Source organism: Pristiophorus japonicus, chromosome 14 (genome assembly GCF_044704955.1).
Source record: "Pristiophorus japonicus isolate sPriJap1 chromosome 14, sPriJap1.hap1, whole genome shotgun sequence".
Lineage (NCBI taxonomy): Eukaryota > Metazoa > Chordata > Chondrichthyes > Pristiophoridae > Pristiophorus > Pristiophorus japonicus.
Genome location: NC_091990.1, coordinates 166,833,874 through 166,848,986, shown reverse-complemented (window position 1 = coordinate 166,848,986; position 15,113 = coordinate 166,833,874). Strand labels below are relative to the sequence as shown.

Here is a 15,113-nt window from a genome sequence, read left to right as displayed (position 1 = left end):
AAGGCAGAGTCTCGATTGAGGAGATCTTCGAAGTGCTCCTTCCAGCGGGCCCTGACTGCCTCGGTGTTGCTAACATACAGCAACCAGAGGAAACCTTATACACTGACTCACTTGGCTCCTCTGATAGCATTTATATCACAGTACTGCCATCCTACGTGTTCTTCCTTCTTGCTAGCAGTATGCTTCATCTCCAAGTCTTAAACTGCAGAAAGATTTACAAGGATGTTTTGAGAGGGTACAACCATCAGAAAAAATTAAGCAGGCTGAGGCTCTGGAAAAACCGACTTCAGAGGAGACTTGGTAAAGCTCTTTACAATCATGAAGGGATTCAAGAGGCTGAATGTGGAGAAACTATTTCTACTTATGGGCGAGTCCAGAACAACGGGGCTTAAATATAAGACAGCCACAGATTAAATAAAGTATTTCTTTACAGAGAGTGGTGAGAATGTGGAATTCACTGCCACATGGATTGGTGGAAGCAGATAGCACTGATGCATTTAGGGGAGGCATAATGTCGCCAAGAGGGAGAAGTGAATAGAGGAATACGGGGACAGGATGGGAAACGGTAATTCGAGTGGGAGGAGGCTCTTATGGAGTATAAACACCAGCGTGGACCAGTTGGGCCATTTCTCTGCTGATCATTCTATGTGATTGTCGCTTCGGACATCTTCTCTCTGACAATCTTGGTACTTTTTAAAATGAAGCTTACAGATACTAGCCAGTACTTCCTGATTTATCTTCTCTTTCCATCTTTACTTATCCTGGACTATGGGTCTTGGCCTATCACATAGGTTTCTCAATTAAAACAATGTACCTAGTACAATGCCTTGTGAGTGAGCTGTATCTTCTGCTTAACAGTTATGGTGCTTTTTGTTTTATTCCTCCGATATCTGTAGATTTATGCTGAAGGAGAGCCAACAGCGCTTCTTTGAGAAAATGGCCATCAACTGTAACAATTATGCTGACCTGATCCCAATGTCATTTGTGCTCGGTAAGAATTCTGTTGGATATTAGCGGGTTCTCTTGGTCTTCCATTCGCTTGTAGATTAAAGTTGCGATTTTGTGGCAGAGTTTGCTTTGAAATAATTTTCTCTCTTATTAAGTCATCCTCAGTACAAAACATTTGGAGACTAAGGGGCCTAAATTCAACATCGTTGCACCCGTTTATGGGCCTACAACAAGCACAACAATAAACCAATGTTAGCAGTGCAGAGACCCGCACCAGATCTGCACCAGCATTCAAGAAACTGCTAAATTGGTGGGGGCCTATTTTAGGCAGCCCTGGAGGACCACGCAGATGAGCACAGACCTCTTTTCAATATTGAAATGAGTCTCCTGCGCCCATCTCAGAGCCGGATGGGTAAATCCTTTTGCCCCAGTCAGAGCCTACACTTCCGGGTCTTGAGCAGCCTAATCAGCAGCTGCTCTAAAAAAGGTCCCAAAACTTGCTGGAGTGCAGTTTCTTGCGGCGTCGGAAGCTCCACAAAACATCTGCAGGTCTCTGCTGGCCCGCCCTCAGATCCAATTGGGTCTTAAGGCAGGCCAATGGACCTCTTCCCCAAAACAAGCGAAAACTTCGTTTTACTATGCAACTACATTTCAATTGGTGATTCTCACCGGAAGTGTGCTGAATAAACTAGCTGATGGCAGCAGACAAATTAACAGGACGTCAGCATTTAAAGGGCCCACTCTGTGTTTTGAGAATATCCTAAAGTAGAATTTATCTTTATGTTTTGTTCTAAGTCTTATTTCATCCAATTTTTGTCACATTATTTTTTGAAGTTCTCTTCTCAACCCGGAGCTCTGCTTCCAGGTTTACCAGTGTAATAATTATAATTTTAAAATAAGCATTCCAAAGAGGAATTGCTCTATTTTTGTCTTATTTGGAGTATGAAGGTGCGGATCAAAAGAAAGACATGAGCTAATTCGGACTGTCCTCACCAACCCTTACCTATCAAGTTGCCCGCAAAGATAAGCTCAAAACTTACCTTATAGAACCTCAGCTTCTTCCCCGGACTAGTTTTACTGAGCGGGGCAGGCACAGCTCAATTGTCATTGGGGGGCCTAATGACATCACTTGCACCACAATTTGTATGTATTCATAAGGCCCAGGTCAGGCAGGTGCCTCGGCCAACTAAAACAGGTGATTTCAACTGGGCGGCTGCTCTGTTCCCCCTGGTTAAAATTGCCCACAGAGTCTAACCTCCAGCCAACCTGCATCACAGGAATGGCATTGCCGGTGACAATCAAGGCCCCGATTCCTGCTCCTGTTCTGTTCTCAACACCTACTCCCGCTCACCCATGCTCTGTAATTCATCCTGTGTACATCATCCATCATCATAGGCAGTCCCTCAAAACGAAGATAAAACATAAGGACATGAGAAATAGGAGCAGGAGTAGGCTCCCCATAACCCCTTATCCCCTTATCGTTTAAGAAACTGTCTATTTCTGTCTTAAATTTATTCGATGTCCCAGCTTCCACAGCTCTCTGAGGCAGCGAATTCCACAGATTTACAACCCTCTGAGAAGAAATTTCTCCCCGTCTCTGTTTTAAATGGGGGGCCCCTTATTCTAAGATCGTGCCCTCTAGTTCTAGTGTCCCCCATCAGTGGAAACATCCTCTCTGCATCCATCTTGTCAAGCCCCCTCATAATCTTATTCGTTTCGATAAGATCACCTCTCATTCTTCTGAATTCCAATGAGTAGAGGCCCAACCTACTCAACCTTTCCTCATAAGTCAACCCCCTCATCTCCAGAATCAACCTAGTGAACCTTTTCTGAACTGTCTCCAAAGCAAGTAAATATCCTTTCATAAATATGGAAATCAAAACTGTACGCAGTATTCCAGGTGTGGCCTCACCAATACTCTGTATAGCTGTAGCAAGACTTCCCTGCTTTTATACTCCATCCCCTTTGCAATAAAGGCCAAGATACCATTGGCCTTCCTGATCACTTGCTGTACCTGCATACTATCCTTTTGCGTTTCATACACAGGTACCCCCAGGTCCCGCTGTACTGTGGCACTTTGCAATCTTTCTCCATTTAAATAATAACTTGCTCTTTGATTTTTTTTCTGCCAAAGTGCACGACCTCACACTTTCCAACATTATACTCCATCTGCCAAATTTTTGCCCACTCACTTAGCCTGTCTATGTCCTTTTGCAGATTTTTTGTGTCCTCCTCACACATTGCTATTCCTCCCATCTTTGTATCGTCAGCAAATGTGGCTACATTACGCTTAGTCCCTTCTTCCAAGTCGTTAATATAGATTGTAAATAGTTGGTGTCCCAGCACTGATCCCTGTGGCACCCCACTAGTTACTGATTGCCAACCAGAGAATGAACCAATTATCCCGACTCTCTGTTCTCTGTTAATTAGCCAATCCTCTATCCATATTATCCCCAACCCCATGAACTTTTATCTTATGCAGTAACCTTTTATGTGGCACCTTGTCAAATGCCTTCTGGAAGTCCAAATACACCACATTCACTGGTTCCCCTTTATCCACCCTGTTTGTTACATCCCCAAAGAACTCGATGACTTGCTTCCACGCCGAAAAGGGATGAGTTCACAGGTGTTTCAATGAAGGACCTAATATTCCAGATCCCGAACTACATCCTGAAGGGTGGAAGATGCCTGTGCGTGGATTTTTTTAACGTGTGGTGGCCATTGCACACCAGCCACCACACGGGCTTGACAGAGCTAGGTCTTGGTCCAGTGGCAAGGATTAACCAAGACGACTGGAGACCAGCTCTGCTGCACAGACCTAGTGCGCACACATATCACAGTGTGGGCTGGCCTGTGGTGCCCCTGGGCCCACGCCTCTTCTGGCTCTGAACTCTCGCCTCTCCTGGGCCCCGATCACGTCCCTCTACAATCTCTCGCCGTTCCTTCGCCCCGACCTCACCGCTCCTGCTGTACCTGCCCGCACTGCAGTCAGCCATCGCCCTCCTGCAGCAGCACGCGCTGCTCCCTGCAGTGGTATTCTGCCGCACGCTGCTCCCTCCAATGGCCCCGGCCATCCTGTGTACACACCTCAATCCAACTCCCTAAATCTCCGAGGATGGATATAACCATGTCGCTACTTTCTACATATGGAGTGAATGAGGCTGGTGAGACACCGGGTTCGTGGGAGGCACTGTGGCCTGTGCCTGTTTGTTCAGGGACAGCTGAAGAAAGTGAGTAACGTATTTCACAATGGGAGCTGAAAAGCACCCTTGGAGCAGAGTTTGAATATCTGACGTGTATCACTGGGGCTTGCTGCAATGTGAATGGCTGAGTGAGTGAAGAGTAACTAAAAAGAATGGTGCTAGCGCTGAACTTCAGCGAGGACACCAATGTGGCCCATCCACTCTGAATTCACAAGCCCCACCATGTCCAGTGTGACCTGGTCATGTTTAGGTTGAGCCCCTCTCCATCGATTTTGGTCTGCTCGCTCAAGTTATGCGTCACTTTATCCATTCAAGTAAAGAATTAATGCTGAGATGTTGGAAAGTGGAAGTGGCCATCTGCCTCCCAGCTTGTGTGTGCATAAAGAAATAAATATCTACAATGCAAGCTAGTTCTGTAATGACATTGCTTTGTGGGCTTACCTTTCCAAATGGTCATGTAACAACAGTCCAGTTTTAAGTGCCAGTAATAAAGTAAGCCCTGCTGTAGTTATAGGCATGTTACCGACACCTGGGAGTCCCTGGCCAAAGACCGCCCTAAGTGGAGGAAGTGCATCCAGGAGGGCGCTGAGCACCTCGAGTCTCATCGCCGAGAGCATGCAGAAACCAAGCGCAGGCAGCAGAAAGAGCGTGCGGCAAACCTGTCCCACACTCCCTTTCCCTCAACGACTGTCTGTCCCACCTGTGACAGAGACTGTAATTCCCGTATTGGACTGTTCAGTCACCTAAGGACTCATTTTTAAGAGTGGAAGCAAGCCTTCCTCGATTCCGAGGGACTGCCTATGATGACGATGATGATGATGTATGTGGCTTTCTGAGGGCTTAGTATCAATCTGGATGCAAAAGGGCAAAAAGAAACAGTTTGTGGCCTTCATATTTTACTCATTATTTCCAAACCCCAACTCTGGCTCCCTATTGGAAAGCATGCCATCTAGATCAGCCCCAAAATGCAGGTCTAACCCCTATCAGTTCATTCCTCACTAGTTTTTACACAATCATTCTATCTTTTCACTCTGGAATACTCTTCCAAACCCACTTGTTACCCATCTCCCTCCATTTTAAAAGCCTACCTCTTTGACTGTGTAACCAGTACCTTCCCCTCCTCCTCTTTCCTGCTCAGGGCCATCCCCTGTAAAGCTCTATGAGACAAAGTTTACATCAGGAGCGGAATATAATGATGTTGTCACCTGAAAGCACAGAGGAGGAAGAAGTCAGAAGGTAACTAGTGTGCCACAGGGCCCTGTACTCCAGGGGATAGAAATTGCCCTCCGTCGGAAACGGGGCACACGTACCCTTTTTGAAGTGTTCTGGCCGCGGTGGTGACATCATCGCGGTGGTGCACCACAACGTCTCTCTGCTTCAGTTAAAGGGGAGGGCCGCTGTGAGCTCAGCAACAGGTTCAGTTTGGCCCACTGGGCCACCAGGGAGGGATTTGGCCTGGCCAGAGACCTGACACCCAGGGGGCATAACTCTCGGGCCAACCTGGCAGGCGGCCGACAAAAAGGAAATAACACGGCGGCCACGACGGTGCGCCTTCTTCTTTAAAGGCGGCCATTCCACCATTTCACACAGAGTGCAGCAACAGCAAAAGTTGTCGGGGGCACCGGCCAGCAGCAGGGCTGCTCCCACGGTGCAATTTCGGGTAAGGGACAATTTCGCAAGAGCAATTTCGCGAGTGTGTCCCTGCCAGACGGTAAGGAGTTGGCGCATGCACGCGGCGGCGGGGAAACGGCCGGAGCGGTCCCAGACACCATTCCGCTCCTGAGGAAGGGCACTTTCTAAAATGGCGGCCGCTCCACGGAGAGTCAGCGGCCATTCTGCGCCGGCGGTGGTGGAATCACCGGCGGTTAGAGGCCTTATCAAAAGGGGCAATTTCAGCCCCCAGGTGTTTTACTACTCAATGGTGACCGTCTCTCTCTCTAGGATTCTACGTGAGTCTGGTTGTGTCTCGTTGGTGGAGTCAGTACCAGAGCATGCCATGGCTGGACCGCCTCGCAAACACCGTTTCCTGTCATGTGCAAGGCACGGACGAGTACGGCAGGATGCTGCGAAGAACACTGATGCGCTACGCAAACCTCGCCTCCATCCTCACCTACCGCTCGGTCAGCACCGCCGTCTACAAACGCTTTCCCACCATGAGGCACATGACGGAGGCAGGTGAGAAAACGAGCCAGGGTCGGAGCCACGCTCCAGGCACTGCTCCAGCCAGGCCTGTATTGGGGGAAGGGGGGAGAGAGACAAATCACAAGGGTAAGGGAACAGAGAGAAGGGGAAATCAGTGGGTGCGGGGGGAAATCAGTGGCTAGGGGGTGAATCAGTGGGTGGGGGGGGAATCAGTGGGTGGGGGGAGAATCAGTGGGTGGGGGGGGAATCAGTGGGTGGGGGGAGAATCAGTGGGTGGGGGGGGAAATCAGTGGCTGGGGGGGGAAATCAGTGGCTAGGGGGTGAATCAGTGGGTGGGGGGGAATCAGTGGGTGGGGGGGGGAAATCAGTGGCTGGGGGGGGAAATCAGTGGCTAGGGGGTGAATCAGTGGGTGGGGGGGAATCAGTGGGTGGGGGGGGGAAATCAGTGGGTGGGGGGTGAATCAGTGGCTGGGGGGGGAAATCAGTGGCTAGGCGGTGAATCAGTGGGTGGGGGGGGGAATCAGTGGGTGGGGGGGGGAAAGCAGTGGCTGGGGGGGGAAAGCAGTGGCTGGGGGGGGAATCAGTGGCTAGGGGGGGGAATCAGTGGCTAGGGGGGGAATCAGTGGCTGGGGGGGGAATCAGTGGCTGGGGGGGGAAATCAGTGGCTAGGGGGGGGAATCAGTGGCTAGGGGGGGGAATCAGTGGCTAGGGGGGGGAATCAGTGGCTAGGGGGGGGAATCAGTGGCTAGGGGGGGAATCAGTGGCTGGGGGGGGGAATCAGTGGCTGGGGGGGGAATCAGTGGCTGGGGGGGGAAAGCAGTGGCTGGGGGGGGAATCAGTGGCTAGGGGGGGGAATCAGTGGCTAGGGGGGGAATCAGTGGCTGGGGGGGGAATCAGTGGCTGGGGGGGGAAATCAGTGGCTGGGGGGGGAAATCAGTGGCTAGGGGGTGAATCAGTGGGTGGGGGGGAATCAGTGGGTGGGGGGGGGAAATCAGTGGGAGGGGGGTGAATCAGTGGCTGGGGGGGAAAATCAGTGGCTGGGGGGGGAATCAGTGGGTGGGGGGGGAATCAGTGGGTGGGGGGGGAAATCAGTGGCTAGGGGGTGAATCAGTGGGTGGGGGGGGAATCAGTGGGTGGGGGGGGAAATCAGTGGGTGGGGGGGGGAAATCAGTGGGTGGGGGGTGAATCAGTGGCTAGGGGGGGGAAATCAGTGGCTAGGGGGTGAATCAGTGGCTGGGGGGGGAAATCAGTGGCTAGGGGGTGAATCAGTGGGTGGGGGGGGAATCAGTGGGTGGGGGGGGAAATCAGTGGGTGGGGGGGGGAAATCAGTGGGTGGGGGGTGAATCAGTGGCTAGGGGGTGAATCAGTGGGTGGGGGGGGAATCAGTGGGTGGGGGGGGGAAATCAGTGGGTGGGGGGGGGAAATCAGTGGGTGGGGGGTGAATCAGTGGCTGGGGGGGGAAAGCAGTGGCTGGGGGGGGAATCAGTGGCTGGGGGGGGAAAGCATTGGCTGGGGGGGGGGAAATCAGTGGCTGGGGGGGAAATCAGTGGCTGGGGGGGGAATCACAGGGGCAATCGGGGAGAGGGGGACTACAAGAGCAGGTCAGAGGCTGGGTATTCTGCAGCAAGTGTCGCACCTGCTGACTCCCCAAAGCCTTTCCAACATCTACAAGGCACAAATCAGGAGTGTGATGGAACACTCCCCACTTGCCTGGATGAGTTGCAGCTCCAACAACACTCAGGAAGTTAGACATCATCCAGGACAAAGCAGCCCGCTTGATGGGCACCCCATCCACCACCTTAAACATTCATTCCCTCCACCACTGGCGCACCGTGGCTGCAGTGTGTACCATCTACAAGATGCACTGCAGCAACTCGCCAAGGCTTCTTTGGCTGCACCTCCAAAACCCGCGACCTCTACCACCTAGAAGGACAAGGGCAACAGGTGCATGGGAACACCACCACCTCCAAGTTCCCCTCTGAGTCACACACCATCCCGACTTGGAAATATATCGCCGTTCCTTCATCGTCGCTGGGTTAAAACCCTGGAACTCCCTCCCTAACAGCACTGTGGGAGCACCTTCACCACACGGTCTGCAGCGGTTCAAGAAGGCGGCTCACCACCACCTTCTCAAGGGGCAATTAGAGATGAGCAATAAATGCTGAGTTCAGTTCCACATCCAGGAACAATTTTTGTTCAAAATCATGGGGCGGGGGTTGGGGGGGGTGTTGGAAATCAGGAGGAAGTCAGAGGGGGAAGGGGAAATCAGTGGGGAGAAAGGAAATCAGTGAAAAAGGGAACATCAATGGGAAAGGGAGCATCAGAGGGCGACACAGGAAAAGCAACTCGAGAGGAAGAAATCAGGAGGTGGGACGGAAGATCAGAAGGAGATGGGAAAGTCAGAGATGGAGAGGCAAACACAGAAGGAAATGGGAATCAGGGCAGGGAGCTGTAATTGGCGGGGATGGGAAAACAGATAGGAAAACGGATAAAAGACAGATGAGTATCAGTCCTTGATGCCTGTTAAGGGGTTGATTACAGGAGGCTTTGGCAGCAGTCAGCCATGCACCTGCACTCTCTCAGCTGCAGAGATGTCAGCTCAGATGGATATAGGAGGTGGATAACAGTACACAAAAGGAGACTCAGAAAATACCGCTATAAAAAGTGTTGTGTATCCTACATGGCTACTGTTGGTACTATCACAAGGTGTGCCATCAGGGGGCACAGCAGTGGGAGACTCGTAGGTTACCTGTACAGGTGTGCCTGGCCTAGTATAAAAGGCAGGCCACCAGGTGTGATCCTCACTCTGGAGTTAACTAATAAACTAAGGTCACTACAGTTCCAAGTACAACACATTGCCTTGTGGAGTCATTATCAGAGCATCGAAGAACACAACAAAAAGAATGGAACGAATGGGGAAAAAAAGTCCACCCAGTGTAGTACTGAGCCATACAGACCACAGGATATCATGCGCAGTCCCTGGTCTATTCTCAGTTACTGATCTGAGCTGTTGTGGAGCTAGTTGCCCTCAGTACCCCTTGGCTAAGGTAGGAAAATCAGCCAGAATCTCCACTCCTGATTATTATTCAACGGCCCATGCTGAAAATATGTGTGTGTGTTGATGGAGGACAGGATTAGTTTGATTGCGATACCCCTGTATTGGAATATCTTGATGATGCACACCATTTCAGCTCACAAATTAATGATGAACACTTGAATGAGGTGCCACAAGGCAGCCGGCCTTTAGCTTTAGTCAGTGCCTCCAAGGAATGAGCCATGTAATTGAGACAGAATTATTCGTTAGATTTCAACAACGTGACATAGGGGGCAGGGTTTTCACTTCTGCGCTCGTCAGCACATCATTTTCTGCCCGTTAAAATGAGAAATCGTGGGCTGTAGGGCATAATAGCAGAAAACCCAGCCATTATGCACAGCAGCTGTTCAATTGATCACAGAGTGACTTCCTCATCCTTTTTTTTCTCTGGCGTCTTTGTGTTTCCAGGTTTCATGACTCCAGATGAGCACAAGAAGTTTGAAAGCTTGAATTCACCTCACAATAAGTTCTGGGTTCCCTGCGTGTGGTTCGTCAATCTAGCGGTGAAAGCGAGGAAGGAAGACCGAATCAGTGACTACGTGTCATTGGCACATATCTTCAGAGTGAGTGTCTGTATCCGATTGGGCAACGTTGGCATCTGGGCCCTTCCTTCAGGCTCACAGGCTCAGTGTTAGCTGTCACCCCTTCCCTGTGCGAGAGTGGGGGTTGAGGAGCCACAGCCCAACCAGTGTTGGACCAGTGAATGGCTGATCGCAACTTCAGGATTTCTGTGCTAGGGTGCGCATGCGCTAAATTCTGAAGTTACAGTCAGTTTGAGAGCGTTAATGGCGGCAAGCGCTGACAGTTACACCGTCATTACCACCGCAAAATCCGTGCCAATATGTAAATGAGAGGGGACTGGATGGTGCAGTGGATCAACACTGGCCTTTCATCTCTGACACATAGGTTCGAATAAATGCCGACTGATGAGATGAAAGTTGGCTCTGCCTACTGGCTGGAAGGATCCTACATAAAATGAGTTTAGGAATCTGTTATGTATTGTCCATGTACATTAAATGTATAGTTACAATGGTGCACCACAAGGGGCACTGTGGTGGGAGACCCGAAAGTACCTGCGAGACAGAGTATAAAAGGTTGCCCACCACACCTGAGGGGCACTCTGGAGTTACACAATAAAGGACCAAGGTCACAGCAGTTACTACACCAGACTGTGTGGAGTCAGTGATTTGAGTATTACATACATCACAAATTGGCGACAAGGTCACGGATGAGCTCTTCACACAACCATGGCTATTTTGGGCACGTTAAAGGATTTCACAGAGGATAATGACTGGGATGCCTTTACAGAAAGGCTCGAGTACTATTTTATAGCAAACGACCTGACAGGGAACACGAACGCACTGATAGAGAAGCGTAAGGCGATATTGCTGTCCGGTTGTGGCGATGAGATTTACCGTCTCGTCGGGGATTTGCTGGCACCCACGAGCGCCAAGGACAAGTCATATGAGCAGCTGATTGAACTCTTTCGTAACCAACTGAAACCGAAGGAGAGCATCCTCACGGCCAGGCACAAATTCTACCACCACTGCAGACCTGAGGGCCAGGATGTCACAAAATATATTGCGGACATCAGGAGACTTGCGGCGCGAGCGATTTTGGCACACACCTTAACGAGACGTTGCGAGACGTCTTTGTTATGGGGATTGGCCATGAGGGTCTCCTCCACAAGCTGCTATCTACTGAACCTGCAGTCAGCCTGCAGCAAGCCATCAACATCAGCCGGACATTTATGACCTCGACTTGCAGCACCAAGCAGATGATCCACACGGTCTTGAACCCGGCAGGTACTATTCACAGGATAGCGCCCGTCACGGACAAAACTGCAGAACATGGCTCTGCCCAGGGCAGCGAGCACAGACCTCAGAGTCCTGGAACTCAGAGTCCGCTGAGGGGGGCTAATCGAGTAGCACCATGCTGGCGCTGCGGAGGAAGCCATGGGGCTCACCGGTGCAGGTTTGCGGAGTATACGTGCAATACCTGCCACACGAAAGGCCACCTTCAGCGTATGTGTAAAAGAAACACGACTCACATGTGGCTGAGGAGATGGTAGATGATCTGCTATCCAGCGAGGAGCATTGCAGTTTGGTTCGACGGGCATCCCAGCCCCAGGTAGAAGAAGATGATGCGTTTGGACTGTATACGTGTACCGACGATTCGGCCCCAGTGATTATGGAAGTCAAGATTAATGGAGTCCCAGTGAGTATGGAAGTGGACACGGGGTCGGGTCAGTCGCTGATGAGTCAGGAAACTTTTGATAAACTGTGGATCAACCCAGCTGCACGACCCAAGCTGGTCCCGGTCCCGGAGCTGCGCACCTACACCACGGAACTGATACCTGTTCTTGGCAGAGCGGATGTGCAGGTATCTCACGGGGGCGAGACACACGGTTTACCTTTGTGGATCATTGCAGGCGATGGGCTGACACTACTGGGCAGGAGATGGATGGGGAAGGTCCGTGGGAGCTGGGAAGACGTCATTCCTCCACAGACCGTTGTCCCCCGTGTTCACAGGCAGAGCAGGCCTCCACCTTCAGATCGGATGGCAGCGAAGGAAGCGGGTGTGGGGTTGGGCAGAGCAGCGGCGGCCGTCGACTCTCCCCCGCAAAGTCTGAGAATGAGAAAGAGGCACTGGGACCAGCAGCAGCGCCGACCGAGCTGGAGAGCAGGCAGCAGCTCGGTGGATTTCTGTAGCGGCGGATCTCCCTCAGAGCCACGGTGCCGGAGCGCTCTTCTGGACTGTTTTGGTCGGCAGCTGTTTGCAGGGAGAGAGAGGGAGAGCAGGCAGCAGCACAGCGAGTTCAAGATGGCGGGGAGCCTCGTGGCAGCAGAGTTCTGCAGAGAGAGGCAGGCAGGTACCAGCAGAGCACCTAAAATGGCGGCGCCCAGTAGAAACCTCGTGGAAAAATCAAAATGACGTCTTAAAAGGGAAATGTACCCGGGAGTCTTAAAGAGGCCTTACACCGTTGGTGGTCCCCACAAAGAGACTTTTGTAAGGGCAAGAGTGAGTCAAAATCTGACTAACCTGAGGAAGGACATTCTTGCTATTGAGGAAGTGCAGCGAAGGTTCACCAGACTGATTCCCGGGATGGCGGGACTGACCTATCAAGAAAGACTGGATCAACTGGGCTTGTATTCACTGGAGTTCAGAAGAATGAGAGGGGAATTCATAGAAACACTTAAAATTCTGATGGGTTTAGACAGGTTAGATGCAGGAAGAATGTTCCCAATGTTGGGGAAGTCCAGAACCAGGGGACACAGTCTAAGGATAAGGGGTAAGCCATTTAGGACCGAGATGAGGAGAAACTTCTTCACCCAGAGAGTGGTGAACCTGTGGAATTCTCTACCACAGAAAGTTGTTGAGGCCAATTCACTAAATATATTCAAAAAGGAGTTAGATGAAGTCCTTACTACTAGGGGGATCAAGGGGTATGGCGAGAAAGCAGGAATGGGGTACTGAAGTTGCATGTTCAGCCATGAACTCATTGAATGGCGGTGCAGGCTAGAAGGGCCGAATGGCCTACTCCTGCACCTATTTTCTATGTTTCTATGTAAAATGATTACTGTGATTTGTATGATGACGTGATTTATGACAAGAGTTAATATTTTGATGCTAAAATGATTACTGTGATTAAAATGATTGATATGATTGGTGAAAAGAGTTAATATCACACTACACAGTTAAAAGGGTTAATGGATCTGTGACTAATACGACTAATGGATTAATGCGATTTCTGATTTTATGTGATTTATGCAATTGTTCAGCGGCTGCAGACAAGCTGCAAAGGCAACTATTTTCTGAGAACAGAGGCAACGCACTAGTTGCCATACCCTGTCTCAGCGCAGCCCATTACCTCGGGCAAAAAGGGGCAGTATGCCGTCACCATACCTCACCCAGTGGAGCTGGGATTTAATAACTATTCAGTGTACCTGCAACCTTTTGATATAACTCTTCAACGCATACAAATGTACTGTCCATGTGTACCTGCTTTCTACTGGAGGTTATGTTTGTGTACTTGTATCACCCATGTAAGGACTGCAAATACCACATGCTTGCATTGGATCGCAAGCATAATCTCTACATGGGGGGGAAAGAGGGAAGTGGATGGTCATGGACTCACACTCACAAATCAACCAGGACGAACAAGGCCGAGGTTACCGGCAATTTGCTTTTGGAACTGGGAGGGGGGGGCGGAGTGAGATGTTATGTATTGTCCATCTACATTAAATGTATAGTTACAATGGTGCGCCACAAGGGGCACTGTGGTGGGAGACCCGAAAGTACCTGCGAGACAGAGTATAAAAAGGCTGCCCACCACATCTGAGGGGCACTGAGGAGTTACACAATAAAGGACCAAGGTCACAGCAGTTACTATAACACCAGACTGTGTGGAGTCAGTGATTTAAATGCTACATACATCACAGAATCTCACACAATTTAGTGGGTGTGGGCACACAGCATAAAATTTGCACCAAACTAACAATCTCACTTAGAGAGGCTATAGGATGGGCTCAAATGTGGGTTGGAGATCACAGGGTGGATTGTACTATGAACGGACCAAACGACTGGCTGGTGGAACAAGCCGGCTGCCTGAGGTGAGGCCTGGTCTATTTTGAGGGCCAGGCCTCATTACCATCGGGCAGGCATACTGCGGCATAAGATCGAATACTCTGCGATCCCCGTCAGCTCCGGGTCACCGCAATATCAGGCCACTTGGCCGGCCCCCAGGCCGCAAGAAAGCAGATTAAAAAGAGGTCTCCAATCTCTGGAGGAGAAGAGGTGCCGTAGAAACAGTATCCCAGGCTGCTCCTCCTGGCCCCACATAAATTAAGTGCTTGCTCCACTCAATCCAAACCAAAAATGACAATCGGGGTCCTACATCGTAGGTTTATTGCCCATCCCGAATTGCAGTTGAGATGGTGGTGGCAAGCCGCCTTCTTGAACTGCTCCAGTCCGTATGGTGCTCTCATAGTGCTGCTCGGGAGGGAATATCAGGTTTTTGACCCAGCAACGATGGTATGTGACTTGGAGGGGAATGTGCAGGTGGTGGAGTTCCCATGCGCCTTCTACCCTTCTCCTTCTCGGTGGTAGAGATTGTGGGTTTGGGAGGTGCTGTAGAAAAGGCCTTGGCGAGTTGCTGCAGTGCATCTTGTAGATGCACTGGTGGTAGAGGGAGTGAATGTTTAAGGAGGTGGTTGGGGTGCCAATAAAGCGTACTGCTTTGTCCTGGATGGTGTTGAGCTTTTTGAATGTTGGAGCTACACTTGTCCAGAAAAGTGGAGAGTATTCCATTACACTCCTGACTTGTGCCTTGTAGATGGTGGAAAGGCCTTGGGGAGTCGGGAGCTGAATTACTTGCTGCATAATATCTAGCCTCTGACTTGCTCTTGTAGCCACAGTATTTATGTAGCTGGTCCTGTTAAGTTTCTGGTCAATGGTGACCACCCAGAATGTTGATGGTGGGGGATTCGGCGATGATAAGCCTGTTGAATGTCAGAGGGAGGTGGCTAGACTCTCTCTCTTGTTGGAGGGTCATTGCATGGCATGGGTGTGGCACAAATGTTACTTGCTACTTATAAGCCCAAGCCTGAATGTTGTCCAGGTATTGCTGAATTTAAATTCCGACGTTGCTGTGGGATTTGAACTCATGTCTCTGGATCATTAGTCCAGGTCTCTGGATTATTAGTCCAGTAACATAACGTAACCAC

General features: G+C 50.5%; 2 protein-coding genes across 7 annotated transcripts in view; one reads left to right on the top strand and one right to left on the bottom strand.

The window, feature by feature from the left end:
* Positions 1 to 15,113, bottom strand: part of rab3il1 (RAB3A interacting protein (rabin3)-like 1) — a 234,037-nt gene that overhangs the window by 167,276 nt on the left and 51,648 nt on the right. The gene's annotated exons all lie outside the window — the stretch shown is intronic.
* The window catches only part of LOC139280218 (bestrophin-4-like), a 59,199-nt gene that overhangs the window by 9,242 nt on the left and 34,844 nt on the right, over positions 1 to 15,113 (top strand). For all 3 annotated transcript variants that reach the window (XM_070899825.1, XM_070899824.1, XM_070899823.1), the window contains exons 2-4: positions 897 to 991; positions 6,093 to 6,326; positions 9,796 to 9,950. In XM_070899825.1, coding sequence (XP_070755926.1) covers positions 897 to 991; positions 6,093 to 6,326; positions 9,796 to 9,950 — 484 coding nt within the window. The remainder of the gene's footprint in view (positions 1 to 896; positions 992 to 6,092; positions 6,327 to 9,795; positions 9,951 to 15,113) is intronic.